The sequence below is a fragment of the Gymnodraco acuticeps genome, unplaced genomic scaffold, assembly GCF_902827175.1.
Source record: "Gymnodraco acuticeps unplaced genomic scaffold, fGymAcu1.1, whole genome shotgun sequence".
Taxonomy (NCBI): Eukaryota; Metazoa; Chordata; class Actinopteri; order Perciformes; family Bathydraconidae; genus Gymnodraco; species Gymnodraco acuticeps.
The window spans coordinates 1,975,365-1,994,624 of record NW_022991003.1 but is presented as its reverse complement, the minus strand read 5'-3'; the positions used below and the strand labels follow the sequence as shown (position 1 = coordinate 1,994,624).

The following is a 19,260-nucleotide window of genomic DNA, read 5'->3' as shown; positions in this document are numbered from 1 at the left end:
CTAAAAGAGAATAGATGGGTAGCTTTACAAAAATAAATAACATTTGTATACATAAAAATGTCATAATAATTTCTCTGCACTACTATGAGTAATACCCAAAGGCAAAGCTAGGAAACAAATACCTACAAATACTTACTAAGATGGAATAAAATGTAACACAAAAGCGTTTTTGTGTTTGTACAAAAACAAATATTTTCTCTAAAAGTCTTTCAATGATAGCATGAGATTTCTTCTTGGATCTTAAAGACAAATCAGTCTCAAAATGTCTGGAAGTTTACGTTCTAATCTGTCTTTGTTTGCTCTCTTTTCCTGTAGGTCCAGACGCTCCGATCCACTCTCTCCCTGAAGGAGCGCCCCCTGCTGGCCGACAGGACAACAACAGCCTGGATCCACCCAGAAAGGTAGATGGAGTGTGTGTAGAAGTGTGTGTGGGTGTGTTCATCTCACTGTGTAAAGACACCGTTTCATGGGGAAGAAATCCCAATAATAACATCTCAACATGTGTGTGTGTTCAAGTGTCTCCATGTGTGTGTGTGTGTGTGTGTGTGTGTGTGTGTGTGTGTGTGTTCAAGGGTCTCTGTGTGTGTGTGTTCAAGTGTCTCTGTGTGTGTGTTCAAGTGTCTCCGTGTGTGTGTGTGTCATTCACCCTATATGTCATTGAAAACCTCTTATTTGTGACTTCTTTTGTTGAACTTTCCTTGTAGAAGAATGCAGCCGGGGATCAAGGGAAAAACAAAGGGGGGAGGAAGAAGAAGAGGGAGTACGTACCCCAGAGACGGTCTGGAGGCTACGCTGTTCTGCTCACACTTTACAGAGTGTCTCAGGTACGCCTTCCTCCTTCACATCTAAACAAAATACCTCCATGTTTTGCATCGTGGCTTCATTTGATGTCTCTCCCTCCAGATCCCAGGCAGCAAAGGCTACATGTTTAAGATGGAGCTCCAAGCAGAAGCTCAGCAGCTCTGCGATAAGTCCTTCTCTGTGGTGAGTGGAGTATTCGTTACAACAAGTGCATTTAAACCCGCTTATTACACCCAAATAAATTGAGGATTTGACACGACTAATGATTTTAAACATGATTTCATATATTTGAAAATTATCGTTTTGCTTTCGCTAAGATAAAATTGTGGCGTAGCAACTTAACTTAAAATGACGACGGCACTAATCGAGATGTTCTGGTGCATAACTGTCAGTCTTTTACCTCCTTTTATTTATTTTGACATTATTAAACACCAATATGTAGAAAGTATTGGATCATTGCGTGTGGGCTGTAACAGTTTAACACGGGTAGACACTCTGAAATGACCACGAAGCATTATTATGACACAGAATAATGAACTATTTAAATCAAATCAAGTTTTATTTATATAGCACATTTTCAAAACGATTTTTGGTCAAAGTGCTGTACATACAATCAAAATACTTTACAATAAAAACACTTTACAATAAAAACACTTAACAACAGCACAAATACAAAAATCACACCTATTCTGTGTGTTGACATTTACGACCATCCCTGCTTCTAATCTCCCGTAAGGAATGTGATAATGGAGTCGTATGTTGATACTACCAGGTTTTATGGCCTGACCTGGCGGGCACAGGGGGGGTTTTACGACTGTGAGAACGCGGGCTTCTAAGCACCACGGATGTCAGAGACATCTCCATTGTTCCCAGGTGTTCACGTACCGTCCCCCAATATGTGGGTTGACTCTCTGTATACTAGTTAAAAGGTCTACCAAGATGCAAGGCGGATCAGATTTGACATGGCAACCCACCCGTGCAGTCAGAACCATTGACTGTGTGACTTGTGATGTGAATTTCTCCGGCCGATGCTTGTATTAAAGATCTGTGTTTGACATCAAAGCTCCAACTCTCCTCGTGTCTCTGAGTCCTGACTTTCCATTGCTGCAGAAGTTTCTCTTACAACACACAGGGAAATGTCAGGAGTCGTGCTCCGCTCAGACTAGAAGGCCAGAGAGAAGAAGTGAGTCTTTAGTATAGATTTAAAAACCCCTAGGGTCTGGGCCGACCTCACATGGCTAATATTAGTCATATATGTGCAGTAAGGTATTATATGCCAATACCAAATATCACAATAGACTTATTATGTTATTACTTATTTCTTTTTATATTGTTTTTCTCACAGAAAATCATTTGTGACCCGGGGGATATACTACGAAGCAGGATTTTTGCTTAGCCGGCTAACTTCAGGGAAAACTCCGGCTTTCCGGTCCTACGACGCTGGTTCTCTTTTTAGCAGGCTAGATCTCCATGGTAACTTATGCTGTGCGGCTAACCTCGGGAGCAGGTTAGGTTGCAGGCTAAGAGATCAACTCAGTGAAAGCACTGCCTGCTGACCAATCAGAGCTCAGTGTGCAGAGTTTAAAGCGATCAAGTCATATTACAGGAGAAAGGAAAAACTGCCGTTGCAGGAAAGACGGCCGGCAAAAATCACCGACTGTGTGAACGTGAACATTAATAGAATATTACCTCCATCTTCAGAGCAATCTGACTATTATAACATTAGCGTTAAGAAAGCTTACTTAAATATCTGCCACAACATAAGTAACCGGATCAGAGTAACATTAAGTACAGTCCGCAGCATATCACATCTTAATGTATCATATATTTCCTTATCTGAGTCAGCTGAGCCGTATCTGGCCGTGCAACACTCACAGTGTCACATACTGTATGCAGAAGTATTATTTTAAGCAACACATTAAGTTGACGAAACACTCGAGTCAAATGTAATTAAAGTCAGATCGTGTCTTAGACGGGGCAGTGATATCATAAACCTGTTAATGTACGCATTCAAACACTTGTTCTGTTACCAGCTGTATTCACCTTGCAGGTGCAGCTATGTGGCTTTGATCCTGGATAAAGTGTTTAAGTCATGGATGTTTAAAGTTTAACTTCTTCATATGTCTAATATTATAGTTGACTTTTCATTCAGGAAGTATGACGCTGCGCTGTCAGTAGCCTACGCTTCTCCATGTTTGTGATTGGTCCAATGCTCCAAATACCACCCCTTTCATGTGAACGCGCACCTAACTAGATAGGACACGGCTGGCTTGAGCGATCCACTTGATAACCCGCGTCGTAGTACAGTTTAGCGAGAGCGTGTATGTTTTGGATTAGGCCAACCGGCTAACTCAAACATATCCAGGTTAGGTTGAACCGGCTTCGTAGTACAGGCCTCTGCTCTATCGAAATCAGTCGGAAGTCGCAAAGTCTCATTTCAAAATAAACGTGGATTTGCGTAAAAAAAAAAGTTTTTCAGGGTTCGGGTGTTTTGTTTGATTTTAAATAAACAAAGTGTTGGCTTTCAGAATATGAAACTTTTATTTCCAAAATCACACGATAAATACATGTTTGAAGCTTGTAAAGGGAAGACGACAGCTCTCCCTCGCCACTCTGCTGTTCCGCAGCACCGCCCCCCCCTCCCTCCGCTGACATTATGAATGTAAGGTTGTAGCTTGCTGGTAAAAACATGTGTAGCCCCTTGATGCCATGCTAAGACAATCTTAATAATGTTTAAAAGTCACCGTTGAACCTAAATCTCTTCGTTGACATCATCCAGATTATTTAGCAGGAGGTCATTTTCCGCTTTCAAACCATCCAAGTGATCGAATGTCACCACATGAGACCGACCCTTCTTCAAAACTCCAAGCTCTAGATTAAGATGGAGGTGTGTGGCGTAGTGGGTTAGTGCCTAGGTGTTGGGGTCAGGGGGTCACAGGTTCAAACCCCACTGCAGTCAGCATGTCGTTGTGTCCCTGAGACTCTTCACCCCAAATTGCTTCTGTGGGAGCCACAGTATTGAGTATGTAAGTCGCTTTGGATAAAAGCGTCTAACAAGTAACATGTAATAATAAAAAAAAGATCCATGTTAATAATATTTTTGTTTTTTTTAAATCGTACATTTGGGAAAACCCGGCGCTCCCGGAGAAATCCCGCTATGCCACGGACAAGTTAATGAACTTTAACCCGTGGTATTTATCTCGTTGTAATTGTAGCTTGCTGGAAGAATATCTAAGCCCCCTGATGTCATGCTAAGACATCTTACTAATGTTTGTTTTTTTTAAATCGTACATTTTGGGAAAAACCCGGTGCCCCCGGAGAAAACCCGTTATGCCACGGATAATTTAGTGGCTTTTATCTCCTGGCTCCTGAACCGTTTTCATGTGTTCAAGGAAGTCATTGTCAACGGTGACGATATTCACATTCAAGCCGTACATTCGGTCTTGATCTTCTTGGACCCTTTGTCCGAGTTCGCCGTTTGGATTCTGATCCGCGGTGTTTCTTTCCCTCAGCGGCTCATCACACATAGACTGCAGGTCGTTTATCTTTTCCTGCAGGGTTTTGTTCTGAGAACGACCCTTCCTCAAAACACCAATCTGTAGGTTAAGATCCACGAGATCCTTCGCCATGGCGGCCCTATCACACCCCAAGGTCTCGTTGGATGCCTTCAAAGCCTCGTACTTGATCATGAGATGCTTTTCCTTGTGAACCTCATTGCTCAAACCCTGGATCTTTTTAATCAAAGCCTCGTTCTTCCTCTTAACGTCCTCTCTCTCAGCTTTCGCCTCCTTGTAAGAGTCCTCGAGCTCCATGAAACGCAGATGCCTTTCCTTGAGCTGCAACACTTCTTCTCGCAGGGAGACATGTTCGAGGCTCATGGCGGCTTTTTCTGTCACCATTGCGTCGCAACTTTCCATAATGGTGTCCTCGTTCTCAAGTTCTTGGCACAACTCGACTTTCTTTTGTTGCAACAATTGCATTTGCTGGAAAATCAACTCTTTTTCTTCCTTCGCAATGTTGTATGACCCCAGAAGATCCTCTAAACCCAGAAGCCTCCTTGAAAGCTCAAAGATCTCTTCTTGCAAGTCTTCGGTTTGGCTCATTTCCTCATATTTCGACCGGTTCATTTCGTATATCTCAAACTGCACCATGCTTTCATTTTCAAGCTCCCTGCAGAGATCGACCACTTCCTGCTGCAGAGCCTGGTTCTTCTGGAAAACCGTCTCTATCTCTGCCTTAGACACTTGGAAACGATCCTGAAGTTGCTCTTTCCTTTGTTTGAGATACTGAAGTTCTTCCTCAAGGCCACCATTTACTCTGATGGTTTCCTCTGCGTCACTTCTCAATGCATCAAGCGTTTCCTCTGCAGCAGAATAGCTTTGGATCGATGAACGCACCTCTTTAATCTGTGCTTCGAGCTCTCCCTGTCCACGTAGTGCAGCTTCATGCTCAGCTTTGATAGCATCGATGCTATCCAGCTCATCTAGCTTGTCAAACATCTGTTCCTCGAGGATCTGTCGTTCAAGCTCCAATTCCTTGTTTGTCTGGATTAGTCCCTGGAACATCGCCTCTACGGTAACGTTATTTTCGATCTTCTCACTAAGAACCCTCACTGCTTTTTCGAGGTAGGCACACTTGCGCCTCGTGACATGTCCCTCTGCCTTCAGAGCGTCAAACTGCTCCCCCAGCGCTGGAAAGCTGCCGAACTGTTTTTGTATGGATTGTATTTCCACATGTAGGGTCTTGAGATGTTCTTGAACTGCCCCAAGACTCCTCCTAACTCCAGCGTAGTCACCTCCCAATTCCGCTTGTTCCTTATTGCAGGACATGTTTTTTTAAGATGACAATGATACACACACAGTAGCAACTGGTAATACCTAACTGTTTGTGTTGTCAGCGTCAGACTGGTTTCTGCTAAGCCAAGATATGCTGTGCCTTAAAACTCAAACTGGTCTCCTTGCAGGTTCCCATTTGGAACTATCGATGATGTCACAAAGCACATCACAGCATCATCATGACATCACTTGGAATTTCTGCACAATACTCACATGTAGAGATGTGGCCATGGCAACAGTGAAGATGCATTCTGGGTAACTTTGCCCAGGCATTCCATTTTTGAAAAAACAACAACAAGATGGCTGACTCCTACTCTCTATTCTACTCAATATTAAGGGAGTTCTTTGTGGAGGATTATGTAGTGAAAATGAACACACCGATGTTCTGAAACTAATATATAAAAAGGGACTTGTGTTGGGATGTCCTGTTAACAATAAACCATTATTATTACTCAAAAATTGTTGTCAAAAGCAGAGAAAATACTCCAATTGAAAATACTTCCTAATAATACTCTTTATCCAAAAAAAATGTTGAGTCTGTAGGCATGAAATATGAATGTTTTTGGTACAAAATTAGCTTGAGAACAATTTTTTATTGGCCATTTATTGACTGATATGACGGCACAGGGTACCCTGATCAGAGCGTCCTGAATATTTGTATTTTAATTCAGTTAACTTGTATGTGTCTGTAGCCAGATCTGGGCAGTAAGTACACGGCCTGGTCTTCAGTGAGCACTCTGATCCAGAAGAACCTGGTGATGAAGACTCACAACCCTGCAAGGTACAGAGGAAACACACACACACACACGATGGATTGACACACGCATTATTTCTGTACGATTTCAGATTCAGAGTGTTTTGAAGTGGACACGGGGGCTTCTCTTTCGTTTAAATGGAGTTCACTCTTCCTCCCTCTTCAGGTATTCTCTGACAGAAGAGGGTCTGGCTTTAGGGGAGTGCCTTGAGTCTTTAGAGGGAACTAAAGGTCCAGAAGGAGACAGAGAGGAGGCCAGGAGTGAAGGAAACGAGCAGGAGGAGGGAGAAGAAGGTGGCCCGGGGATCGTAGGTGACTTTAATATTCATGTTGACGATGATACAAATAGCCTTACTGTTGCATTTAACTCTATATTAGATTCTGTTGGTTTTTGTCAGAGTGTAAATAAACCAACCCACTGCTATAATCACACTCTCGACCTTGTTCTGACTTATGGTATTGAAATTGAGCAACTATTAGTCGAACCGCATAATCCTGCTTTATCCGACCATTTCTTAGTAACTTTTGAAGTACTGTTACGAGACTACAAAGCATTAGTCAAAAGCTCCTGCAGCAGAAACCTATCTGTTAGTGCTATAGCCAAATTTAAGGAAGAGATTCCACAAATACTTAACTCGATAGCATGTCTGCATGTAAGGGAGGAAACTTATACAAAATGTACACCACCCCAAATTGATCATGTTGTTGATAGTGCTACAGATGCGCTGCGAATAAAATTAGACTCTGTTGCTCCTTTGAAAAAGAAGAAAATAAAACAACATAGATTAGCTCCATGGCATAATGCCGAAACCCGCAAAATAAAGCAAAAGTCGAGACAACTTGAAAGGATATGGCGTTCCATTAAACTTGAAGAATCTTGTTTAATTTGGCATATTACTCTCAATGAATATAAGAAAGCACTGCGTAAAGCGAGAGCACTCTACTACTCTTCATTAATAGATGAGAATAAGAATAATGCAAGATTTCTTTTCAGCACTGTAGCCAGGCTGACATAAAGCCACAGCTCAATTGAGCCTTCTATTCCCATAGCACTCAGTAGTAATGATTTGATGTGCTTTTTTAATGATAAAATTGTTACTCTTAGAAACAAAATTAATGACCTCTGGCCTTTGACCAGTATAGTGTTATCAACAGCTCCCGGAAACGTAAGTTCTAATATTACACTAGATAGTAAACTAGAATGCTTTTCAGCCATAAACCTTGAACAATTAAATTCAATGATTCTCTCTTCTAAACCATCAACGTGTATGTTAGACCCAATTCCAACTAAGCTGTTGAAGGAAGTTTTTCCATTAATTAGCACTTATTTATTAAATATTATGAATATGTCTTTATTATCAGGCTATGTTCCACAATCATTCAAAGTAGCAGTGATAAAACCGCTTCTTAAAAAGCACAACCTCGATCCAGAGGTTTTAGCCAATTATAGACCTATTTCCAATCTTCCGTTCCTCTCAAAAATTATTGAGAAAGCGGTCGCAAAACAGCTGTGTGATTACTTAAAAAACAATGATTTATTTGAAGATTTTCAGTCTGGCTTTAGAACACATCATAGCACAGAGACAGCTCTGGTTAAAGTCACAAATGACATTCTAATAGCCTCTGACAAGGGACGTGTCTCTATTCTTGTTTTGCTCGATCTCAGTGCTGCATTTGATACTATCGACCATGATATCTTATTGCAAAGACTAGAGCACTTAGTTGGCATACAGGGAACTGCTTTAGACTGGTTTAGGTCCTATCTATCTGAACGCTCTCAGTTTGTACGTGTCAATGATGAATCTTCCACGCAAACCAAAGTTAGCCATGGAGTGCCACAGGGCTCAGTGCTCGGACCTATTTTGTTCACATTATATATGCTTCCGTTAGGCAATATTATAAGGAATCATTCTGTACATTTTCATTGTTATGCGGATGATACTCAACTATATTTATCAATCAAGCCTGATGAAATTAATCATCTAAATAAAATTCAAGACTGCCTTAAGGACTTAAAAACGTGGATGACCTTAAACTTTTTGATGTTAAACACGACCAAAACTGAAGTTATTGTACTTGGCCCGAAGAATCTACGAAACAAATTATCTAAGGATATATTAACCATGGATGGCATTCATTTGGCCTCCAGTGAGACTGTAAGGAATCTTGGTGTTATATTTGATCAGGATTTATCCTTTAACGCCCACATAAAATCAATTTCAAGGACCGCCTACTTCCATCTATGTAACATTGCAAAAATCAGGCATATCTTGCCTCAAAACGATGCAGAGAAACTAGTCCATGCATTTGTTACTTCAAGGCTGGATTATTGTAACTCTTTATTATCAGGGTGTACCAATAAGTCAGTCAAGTCGCTTCAGCTGATTCAAAATGCTGCAGCTCGTGTACTAACCAGAGTTAGGAAAAGGGACCACATTACTCCTGTTCTGGCTGCCTTACACTGGCTCCCTATAGAACACAGGATAGAATTTAAAATTCTTCTTCTCGCCTACAAAGCCCTTAATGGGCAGGCGCCATCTTACCTTAAAGAACTCATTATACCCTACTGTCCTACTAGGGCATTGCGTTCCAAGAATGCAGGGTTGTTGGTTGTTCCTAGAGTCTCTAAAAGTACAATGGGAGCCAGAGCCTTTTCTTATCAAGCTCCACATTTGTGGAATCAGCTTCCAGTTTGTGTTCGGGCGGCAGACACCCTATCCGTTTTTAAGAGTGCGCTTAAGACCTTCCTTTTTGATAAAGCTTATAGTTAGGGCTGATTAGATTCAGCCCCTAGTTTTGCTGATATAGGCTTAGTTTGTCGGGGGACATCTTACTTCTTCCTTCTCTCTGTCTATACCTGTGTACTCTCATGTTCCGATTAACCCAGCTTCCCCAAATGTCTTTCTTTTTGGTGGCTATATACGCCGGGATCCGGAGTCATGGATGATCCTGCGCTCCTCTGTCCTGGATCTTGAGTCGTGGCTGTGTTCCTGGATCATAGATCCTGGATGGATATCCTCGTGGATTCATCTTCCTATTATACACACATGCATTTCCAAACATTTGGACTACCTATGTTGCAAATGTATTATCTTTTCAATTTACACACGGCATCTATTGCACGTCTGTCCGTCCTGGGAGAGGGATCCCTCCTCTGTTGCTCTCCCTGAGGTTTCTCCCATTTTTCCCTTTAAACTGTGGGTTTTCTTCGGAAGTTTTTCCTTGTACGATGTGAGGGTCTAAGGACAGAGGGTGTCGTATTGTCATACTGATATTTTGTACAAACTGTAAAGTCCACTGAGACAAATGTAACATTTGTGATATTGGGCTATATAAATAAACATTGATTGATTGATTGATTGATTGATTGATTGTGGACCTCACTGTTAGTGATGATGACGAAGAGGAGAAGGAAGAGGAGAGAATACAGTGAGTGTGCTTCAAAACTTCTGGGACAAAAACGTATCATTATCTCAACAAGTAACTCTACTCTGAAATGCATTTAAGTCGCACCTTTATTTTCCTTTTGTCATATGTTTGGACTGATAGACTAAGACCAGTTAAACATTCAAGATTTAAGATAACGTGGTCTTGGTTTTGACAATCTTAAGTCCCAGCCTCCTCCAACAACTTACGACATAAAAAGGAATAAATATAGTCCAAAAATATATAGAACGGTGCAAGTAAAATGCAAAAATAGGTCAACTATATACATGTAAAAAGTAAATACAGAAAAATACGGTGCTTTCTACTTTAATATACGAAAATACGTAGACTTTCCTTTGTGTGTTTTAGCTTGTAATGTTTCTGATGAACTCTCCAATTGTAGATGTGTAAGTAATATATATTTAAGACCGAAATATCTCCATTATGTTTTATGATTGCACTTGTGTTGTTGAACTGTTTGTCAATACAATAAAAGGAATTGAACCGTCTTTTTCCAGACCTACAGAGAGGCCGACCTCCTCTGCTTCCCAGCCGAGGGTTCTCGTTCCTGGGATGTTCTTTTCAGGGAAACCCCGAAATGTACCGAGCAGAAAGCCAAAGTCCTGGAGTCTCCTTCCCGGCTCCTACGAGATCATCCTCTGTGTGGACTTCATTGAGACAACGGGGTAAGACCGCTGTGTGTTTTAAACTGTGTGAATCAAACGTGTGTGTGTGTGTGTGTTTCCTGAACGGTCGGTGTGTTTGTGAAGCGGAAGCAAAAACTGCAAGAAGGATCTGGTCAAAGAGCTGCAGAGGAACGGAGTGACGTTCGATGTGAGGAAGCTCAACGTGGGAGATTTCCTGTGGGTCGCTCGGGAAAAGGTCGCGCCTATTCCAGGTAACACAACGTAGAAAACAACTCGCCTATTGTGCAAAATCCACTGCTCCATGTCTCTTCTACATCAACATGTGTCCCCTCTTCTCCATGTCTCTTCTACATCAACATGTGTCCCCTCTTCTCCATGTCTCTTCTACATCAACATGTGTCCCCTCTTCTCCATGTCTCTTCTACATCAACATGTGTCCCCTCTTCTTCATGTCTCTTCTACATCATGTGTCCCCTCTTCTTCATGTCTCTTCTACATCAACATGTGTCCCCTCTTCTCCATGTCTCTTCTACATCAACATGTGTCCCCTCTTCTTCATGTCTCTTCTACATCAACATGTGTCCCCTCTTCTTCCTGTCTCTTCTACATCAACATGTGTCCCTTCTTCTTCATGTCTCTTCTACATCAACATGTGTCCCCTCTTCTTCATGTCTCTTCTACATCAACATGTGTCCCCTCTTCTTCATGTCTCTTCTACATCAACATGTGTCCCCTCTTCTTCATGTCTCTTCTACATCAACATGTGTCCCCTCTTCTTCATGTCTCTTCTACATCAACATATGTCCCCTCTGTGGAAAGAGACTCTGAAAGCTTCAGGAACAAAGATTCTCTCTCTTTTTGATCCATTTCTATAAAAACCTGTCTGAAAATGAGCTGATCAGATTTTGGCCACTTTATGATGTCATAACGATGTTTTGGCTTGTGTAACCATTAGCCAATCAGTAACCAAGGTAACCCCCCCCTCCCCCTTTATCGCCTGAATCTCCTCCTAGAGCACCAATAGCCGCGTTCACACCAAGTACTTTGCCGTACTTAGTTCCCAGCACTTAGTTCCACCATGGAACTAAAGAGCCGATCGCGTTCACACCGGAATAAGTTCCCTGAGGGAAGATTACGCAAATGAGCCGCTGACGTCACTTCTTCTTCTTCTGCTTTGGGTTTACTGGCAGGCCGCAAACAGCTTCACGGCGTATACTGCCACCCGAAGTCCCCGGCCGGAAGTCCCCGGAGTTGGGGACTGGCTTCAGTAGAAGCTGCTGGGACTCCCAGCAGCTTCTACTGAAGCCTTCCGAGTACATCGCCAGAACGCCGACACCTCCTCATCTCCACCGCTCCCATGTTTTATTTTGTGTTGCCATAAGTTAGTATCTCTCTGTTGGTGCGCGGGGCGAATGCTAATAATGCTAATAATGCTAATGCCACAAATACAATGGCGGCTTCACAAAACTTTTCAGAGTTTTACGGGGCGTGGTTTGCAATCCGCCCAGCCAATCAGAAATTTGAACTTTTTTCTCCCCAGGAGAGTAGCACCTCTCTAGCAGGGACTGAAAAGCTGGGAAAAGTTCTCATGAACTAAGTTCTCTTTTTGTTGTGAACGCAAAATCCCAGGAAGTATCGGAACTAAAAGGGAAAAGTACTCCGGTGTGAAAGTACCTTATGTGTTCTTTGTAACCAAATCTCTCTCAGAGGGGCGTGGGGAGGGGCTCCTTATTTTCATCTAAATTAACAGACAGAGAATCAGCACTTTGGAAACAGGGCTGAAACAGAGGGGATTATGGGTAATGCTGCAATGATCTGTTTGGTGTTTCAGCCAATCAGAGCCAGGCTCTGTATATATCTAAGACCTGTAATATATTGATGAAACACAGTATAATAGGGGACCTTGAACATAAAGTAAAATACACAGGAAGTGAGGAAGAGAATCCCATCACCTTTTGTCCCTTAGCATGTCTCAAAACTATCTACATAAACTCGTAATTATTATTTTTATTTTTAAACATGTATTTATTGATTTTTTACATTTATCACATTACACAAACACAACCGAACATTAGACATATGGCAGATTACAAAATAATGCTAAAATGAAAAGTGTGCAGTTAGTAGAAATCAGTTTAAAGTACAGACCAAGAATATAAATAAATTAACAAATTCAACAGAAATACAATAAAAGCACAACCAGAGCTTACAATTCTCCAAATAGACGAACCGTATTCAACATTTCCTCACCGTGGTTTACTCTCTTCACTTTAACCGTCCACCGCTTCTGCAATGTCCCAATGTTTGTAATAAATTCCAACTCGTAATCATTTAGTCTTTCTCTGACTCCAGGTCAGTTGCGGACCCCCGTTGGCCGTGAGCTCGTCCTGGATTACATCATCGAGAGGAAGAGGATGGACGACCTGTGCGGCAGCATCATCGACGGGCGCTTCAGGGAACAGAAGGTGAAGAAAATACATCTTCGTCAACTTGAGTCTTCTCCATCAAATTATTAGTGTAGAGTTATATTTGTATTTATTCATGTTAGCAAACTATGGATAAGCTTAAAATGAGAATAATTTGGGTAAAACTGTGAGCTGCATTTGGGGCCTTTTGACATGTGTTTTTGAGGACAAAGGAAGATGTGGGGGAGGTGTAGGTATGCAGGCCTTGAGACTTTTGGTTGTAAGGTGAGCCTGTTTGGTTTCCTGCTGGCCAGCGTTGCGTCTCCCAATGAGATGACCGGAAAAGATGACCAGCTGACCTAACACCAAACCGCTCCTTCTTACTCTGGTATATATCCGGTGGATCCCTGGCGTTCGGTCTCTCTTCACATGCTGCCCCGAGCGAAAGGATCTCCGCAGCACGCGAACCAGGGCAGGAGTAAGCCGGCATTACTCTTTAAGCATTACAATATAACTGTAATATATCATGTTGTATTGTAATGATTGTATTGCATTGTCATATTGCCATTAAAGTAGATTATTGTTAACGGTTACTTTGTAGATATGGATTCCTTCCTGTATTATAACCAGCTGGATAGGGACGCGCGGAGATTTGAAAAGCGGCCCAGTTTGCCCCCCAAATCTCTTACAAATGGTGACCTGACGTCTAGATATAACGAAGCTGAGGAAGAATTCAGACGCTTTCAAACATCTCAGACAATCAGCAGGACTCTGCAACTCTGCAAATAAGGTACGCAGACGATGAAAATCGCCTGTCTGTAATTGGATACGCTAAAACTTTAGGATTGTCTGTAGGCGTTTCACAGTGTTTTTAAAGTTTAAATGGAATATACAATGCATATTTTACTATGTTAGGAAAGTTATATACAAAACGTAAACGTTGATCGACAGGTAGACGAAAGTCCTGCGTGACGTAAAATAGAGCAGTTTGGCGTGGATCTACAGGTAGTTTATTCCTGAGTGGCGTGGAGATGGTGCAGTTTCTCGGTGCGAGGTTTGATTCCTGCACGACAAAACCTGGAAACTCGATATATCAGATCGAGTCGCCGTTTAAAACTGGGGTTAAATAACAGACCAAGGCTGAAAGCTTAAAGCCAGAGCTCTGTTATATGTTAAATCGAGGGAGAGCGTTTCCCTTTGTCTGTAAACTTCTGCTGCTGCCATCTAGTGGCTGAAAGGGGGTATCACACCCTTGAAACTTCTGCTGCTGCCATCAAGCGGCTGAAAGGGGCTATATTTTTTACAACGACAGCACCAGGAGATGAGTAAACTCAAGAATCTGTAGAGTGTGTATACATTGTGAAATACACATTTTACACTCGAACTGTTTGCACATCATAGACAAGGCTATATAAATAAATGTTCAGAAAGTAGACATTGGCCTACACTTGATTCAAATTTCATTACTGTGATCCGATTGGTGTGCTCTGCAGGTTTACTATTGTTCGAAGTGACAGTGGGATTTAAAATGAGAGAAAATATGGGGATGTTTTTTTTGTTTTTTTTTCGTAGTGTGTGGAATATGTGATGCTGGAAACATGTAAGTATTTCAGAGTTGTGTTGGGTAAATATGTAGCAATGGATGAAACAATTTTTAGAGTGAGTTTTTGTAATATCATTAGTATACATTAATTATGTTGTTTAGATGGCATTGAACAACTAAGACAGATAGTATGATTAGGAAGAGACAGAGTGGAAAGGGTTGGATTTATTTAACATCAGTGGGCTAGAATTCTTATAGGTAATGTGTACCGGGACCTGGACTCCCCCTCTGAGTTAGAAAGGCTTTGATCCCGACCCTCCAAGCAGACAAAAAGACCTAACCCAACAGGAGACTCCTCCTTCTCCATCGTACAGACAGAGAACCAGAGCTGAACCAACAACAACAACAACAAGACTACATCAAGACTGCAGCCAGAACTATCTCCACCTGTGGCATCCAGAACCAAACCAGCATGCTGACAAAGAGGCAAACTCTCATCGGTCCCTCAAACAGGACATGAAGTTCCAAACTGCGCCGCGAGATTTGGCACAATAGACATGAGAGCAGAATCCGCCCTCCATAAAAACAGCAGAGAGACTGTAAAGGAGGAGTGCAACAACAGTGGCATGATGGGGCTGCGGATGTAACTGGGCCAATGGCTGCCTAAAAAAGTTACAGTGGATGGATTCAACAGCTGATGGACTGAAGAGAAGACAGAATCAGAGGAGTTGGCATGGTCGATTAGAAGTGAGGAGGCCGGGGTCACGGCTTGAGAAAACCAGGGGAGGAGGAAAGGAGAACGGGAATGAGTGAGTTACACATAAACACACTTATTCACGAAACGCACATTTAAATAACTTGAATTAACTTCAGAAATACGTAAAGACAGAAAGATTTATTAATCATTTGGTAAATTAAAAATAGCAGTAAAGAGGAAACTATTAAAGTAAAATGATAATCATCCTAAAACACACTGACAGAGTAGAACCATATTCTTCAATATTTTCATCATGTTAACAAATCATTCTTTAAGACATTTTTATTCACGTGTGAATAAAGTAGTGATCTCATTGGTTACAATATTGATCACCATTAAAAGGATAGTTTTAGGAACCACTCTATAAGACAAATCTGTATTTGTATTAATAATGTTAAAAAGGGAGCTGGTGCCAAGCCACATATTAAATTCCAATCTAAAGTGTTGATTTCACCATTGTGGCATAGTTATTACCATAGGTTTAAATCCTTGATAAAGGAGGGAGTAATTGTTGCATGTTCGGACACCCAAGGTTCCACACACTGCTAAAAGAGTTTAACATTGTTTTTTAAGTAGACCAGAATTATAATGAGCTATGAAATGCAGAGCGACACAGATCCTAGTAATGTCTTGACTCAAGATAATAGTTATGTACACAAGTTTCTGAAATAGATCATTAGACATTTTAATACTAATTAGGTGTAATTGGATTGCAGTAGTAGTGGTACTCGAAGGAAGTGAGTTTTGTACCAAGTTTCAGGAAAAGTGGGAGGCAGAAGTCCCAATGAAAAGTGAGAATCATCTTGAAAATTATAGTTGAAATCGTGACATATTTTTGTAGACAAAGGATACTGGCCTATGCTGAAATGTCAAAGTCTCTGCAGAGCACGACACATGGCCAAAAAAGACGGAGACCAACTGACCTTTGACCCTGACCGACAGTGTAACTTGACAAGGCACTGTGGATGACTGACTCTGGGGTGAAGCTGACCAAACTTGACATGACAACCAGACAGTGTGAGTGTGAATGAATGCCGGCATGTGTATTTTCCTCTCACATGAGTTGGCGGTTTGCAAATGTAAAACTAAAATCTGAAGATTCTGTTTCTTTTAGGCCTGAAGGACGGAGAGGAACACTTCTTTTCACTGAAGTGTTCACTGTGGAAATAATGATAATGATGTCAAATTGAAAATAATGTTCGTTATGTCCCTAACCAATTACCTGACAGTTTTTGTTCCCCTCCCATTACAGGGTTTTGTTACACATGATTTCATGTGTAAAAGGGGGGAGTGAGTATAATGTATAAAGGTTAACATGGCTGTAAAATTCACAATTTAAATGTTTCTTTTAAGGATTGACAGAAACCTTCCGCCCCAACACAGATGTTAAAACTGAGCATTGAATGTAATTAACCTGCTCCATATCTGGGGATAAGATACTGTTTGATGAATGTTGAGATGTTTCTAAATATTGATTTGAATTATAACAGGTAACAAAGAAGCAGTGGCCAAGGGGCTACTGTGAAACCGAAGAAGTTGACCTGTGATAATGAAACAATTTTGTAATATTTTAACAGACATTAGAGCAACTGAGGTTTGAAATGTAGAAAGAACATATTACAGTTAAAGCTAAAACATAGTAGTGTATTGAGACAGAATTTAATTTAGACAACATCATGTAACTAGCCTGGTAAAGGAGTAAAAGCCATAGACTTTATTGTTTAGGTCATTATGGGGATATACATTTCATCTAAATTATAATAGAAAGACATTTGATGACAGTTTGTTGGAATTCTGTATTCATTTTTTCAGCGTGATAATATCTAAGCACTGACAGGTAGAAGCAGTATCACCAGGAAATCATTCACTTTGTTAGTATCGTGATTTTGGTTGTTTTTGAATCCATAACATTAGTGTGTTTCTTTACCAGAAACATTAGCAGTTCATATTATATTTAGATTTTAAATAGGATTTCATTTAAAAATAAACACGGATGCTTGTCAGAAATTCAGAGCTATTGAAATATGTTATTTAGTTTACCTAAAGATGTTGAGGTTCTTATTTAGTTGGCACAATCCAAGTATTAAGATTCTGAAGCTGCACTGGCAGATAGGAGGTCTACAATTAATTTAGAAAACCTGTTCACAGACGGCTGTTGTTTCAAGACACCCCAACAACAGGCTCCAAGTGGGTCAAAACAGCTGAGCGTAGGCTTGAGGGAGTTGTATCAGATTTCTCCACACAGGTCGATGGCGCCAAAAGGGGGACCCGAAAAGCACGAGGACAAAGTGGCTCAACCCCAGGCTCTCCGACCCCGACCGAGTGACCCAGCGGACCTCTTATGCCGTCTGCCTGGGAGAAAAGGGGGACAGCTCGTACCACGGGAGCCAGTGTGCGGCGGGGAAACCACCTGCTCGGACCAGGGGACGACATCAGGACGGACGTGGCCCTGGCAGACGTGGACTACTCGGAAGCAGCGGACTGGAGGAGCAGGACCCTGGAGGCATCCTTACAGCAGACGACCCGGGAGGCATCATCAGCGGGCCGGAGAAGGAGGATCGGGAAGACATCTCTCCAGCATCGACCCGGAAGCCGCCATCAGCGGGCCGGAGGATGAGGAGGAGGAAGGCATCTCTCTAGCAGGCAGCCCAGAAGCTGCTGTCAGCGGATTGGGGGGACAAAGACACGGCAAGCCAGGACGGCACAGGGGACTTGTCGAGGCAGCAGAGGAGTCTACTTCGCTCTGATCAGTTCTACCCGTGAAGGGAAAGCTGCATCTCCCCCTCCCTATTAGCTGTCCTTGTGGGCTATTCCTCCGAGGGGGGGGGGGGGCTGATGATTCTAGCACTCAGCTACCCCCTCATGGTTCCTTCACTGCCATGGAAAGTGGTGTTCTGTCTCCATGAAGGTTTCAAGTACTCTAAATACCAGCTTCGGATGGATTTACGGACACAGTAGAAAAGAATGACAGTGGGTATATTTCAAAATGCCTTGTCTAAGTTATCTCTGGAGAAGGAGATAAAAAGGGGGATTTGTAGAGTTATATTTGTATTTATTCATGTTAGCAAACTATGGATAAGCTTAAAATGGGAATAATTTGGTTAAAACTGTGAGCTGGATATGGGGCCTGTTGACATGTGTTTTTGAGGACAAAGGAAGATGGGAGAGCATGTCCTGATTTGCATTCAACTTAGAACGAGCTACAGTGGTTGTGAAATTAAGAGAGGTCCCTTGGTTTCTCTGGTGGTTATCAATAGTAGCAGTTAAGTGAATACTGTTCAAACAATACCTGTGTTTGTGTTTTATATTGATTTCTCTGTTTTATCCTTTCATAAATGTAAGGACTACAAATGGCTATAAACATTCTGGGCTGATTGGAGTAAACAGGGTTTTATTGCTCTGTGGGGGAGGTGTAGGTATGCAGGCCCTTGAGACCTTTTGTTGTAAAGTGAGCCTGTTTGGTTTCCTGCTGGCCAGCGTTGCGTCTCCCAATGAGATGACCTGAAAAGATGACCAGCTGACCTAAACCCTAACCCCTCCTTCTTGCTCTGGTATATCTCCGGTGGATCCCTGGCGTTCGATCTCTCTTCACATGCTGCCTCGAGCGAAAGGATCTCCGCAGCACGCGAACCAGGGCAGGAGTAAGCCGGCATTACTCCTTAAATATTACAATATAACTGTAATATATCATGTTGTATTGTAATGATTGTATTGCATTGTCATATTGCTATTAAAGTAGATTATTGTTAACGGTTACTTTGTAGATATGGATTCCTTCCTGTATTATAACCAGCTTCATAGGAAAGGCGCGGAGATTTGAAAAGCGGACCAGTTATCCCTCCAAATCTCCAACATTAGTCGTGTACTCCGTTAACCAGAGCCCTGCATACTGACTTGAAATGGCTTGTTTTGCCCGACAAATGGTCAATAATCCCAAAGATATTTTCAGTTTATTATGATATGAAATGTAGAAATGCAAGAAGATTATCATATTTAAGATTAGACAAACCTTTATTAATCCCCATAGGGTTATTCTATCGGTAAAGCAGCAACAGGTATACGAGTGAAACACGGAATATATCAAATAACAAT

General features: G+C 41.7%; 1 protein-coding gene across 1 annotated transcript in view; it reads left to right on the top strand.

The window, feature by feature from the left end:
• The window catches only part of LOC117559397 (crossover junction endonuclease MUS81-like), a 23,122-nt gene extending 3,862 nt beyond the window's left edge, over positions 1–19,260 (top strand). The window contains exons 2-11 of the mRNA XM_034236155.1: positions 316–401; positions 705–824; positions 904–984; positions 6,329–6,417; positions 6,557–6,694; positions 9,760–9,819; positions 10,335–10,502; positions 10,587–10,714; positions 12,816–12,974; positions 19,022–19,260. Of these exons, the coding sequence (XP_034092046.1) occupies positions 316–401; positions 705–824; positions 904–984; positions 6,329–6,417; positions 6,557–6,694; positions 9,760–9,819; positions 10,335–10,502; positions 10,587–10,714; positions 12,816–12,974; positions 19,022–19,026 (1,034 nt within the window). The 3' untranslated portion in view covers positions 19,027–19,260. The remainder of the gene's footprint in view (positions 1–315; positions 402–704; positions 825–903; positions 985–6,328; positions 6,418–6,556; positions 6,695–9,759; positions 9,820–10,334; positions 10,503–10,586; positions 10,715–12,815; positions 12,975–19,021) is intronic.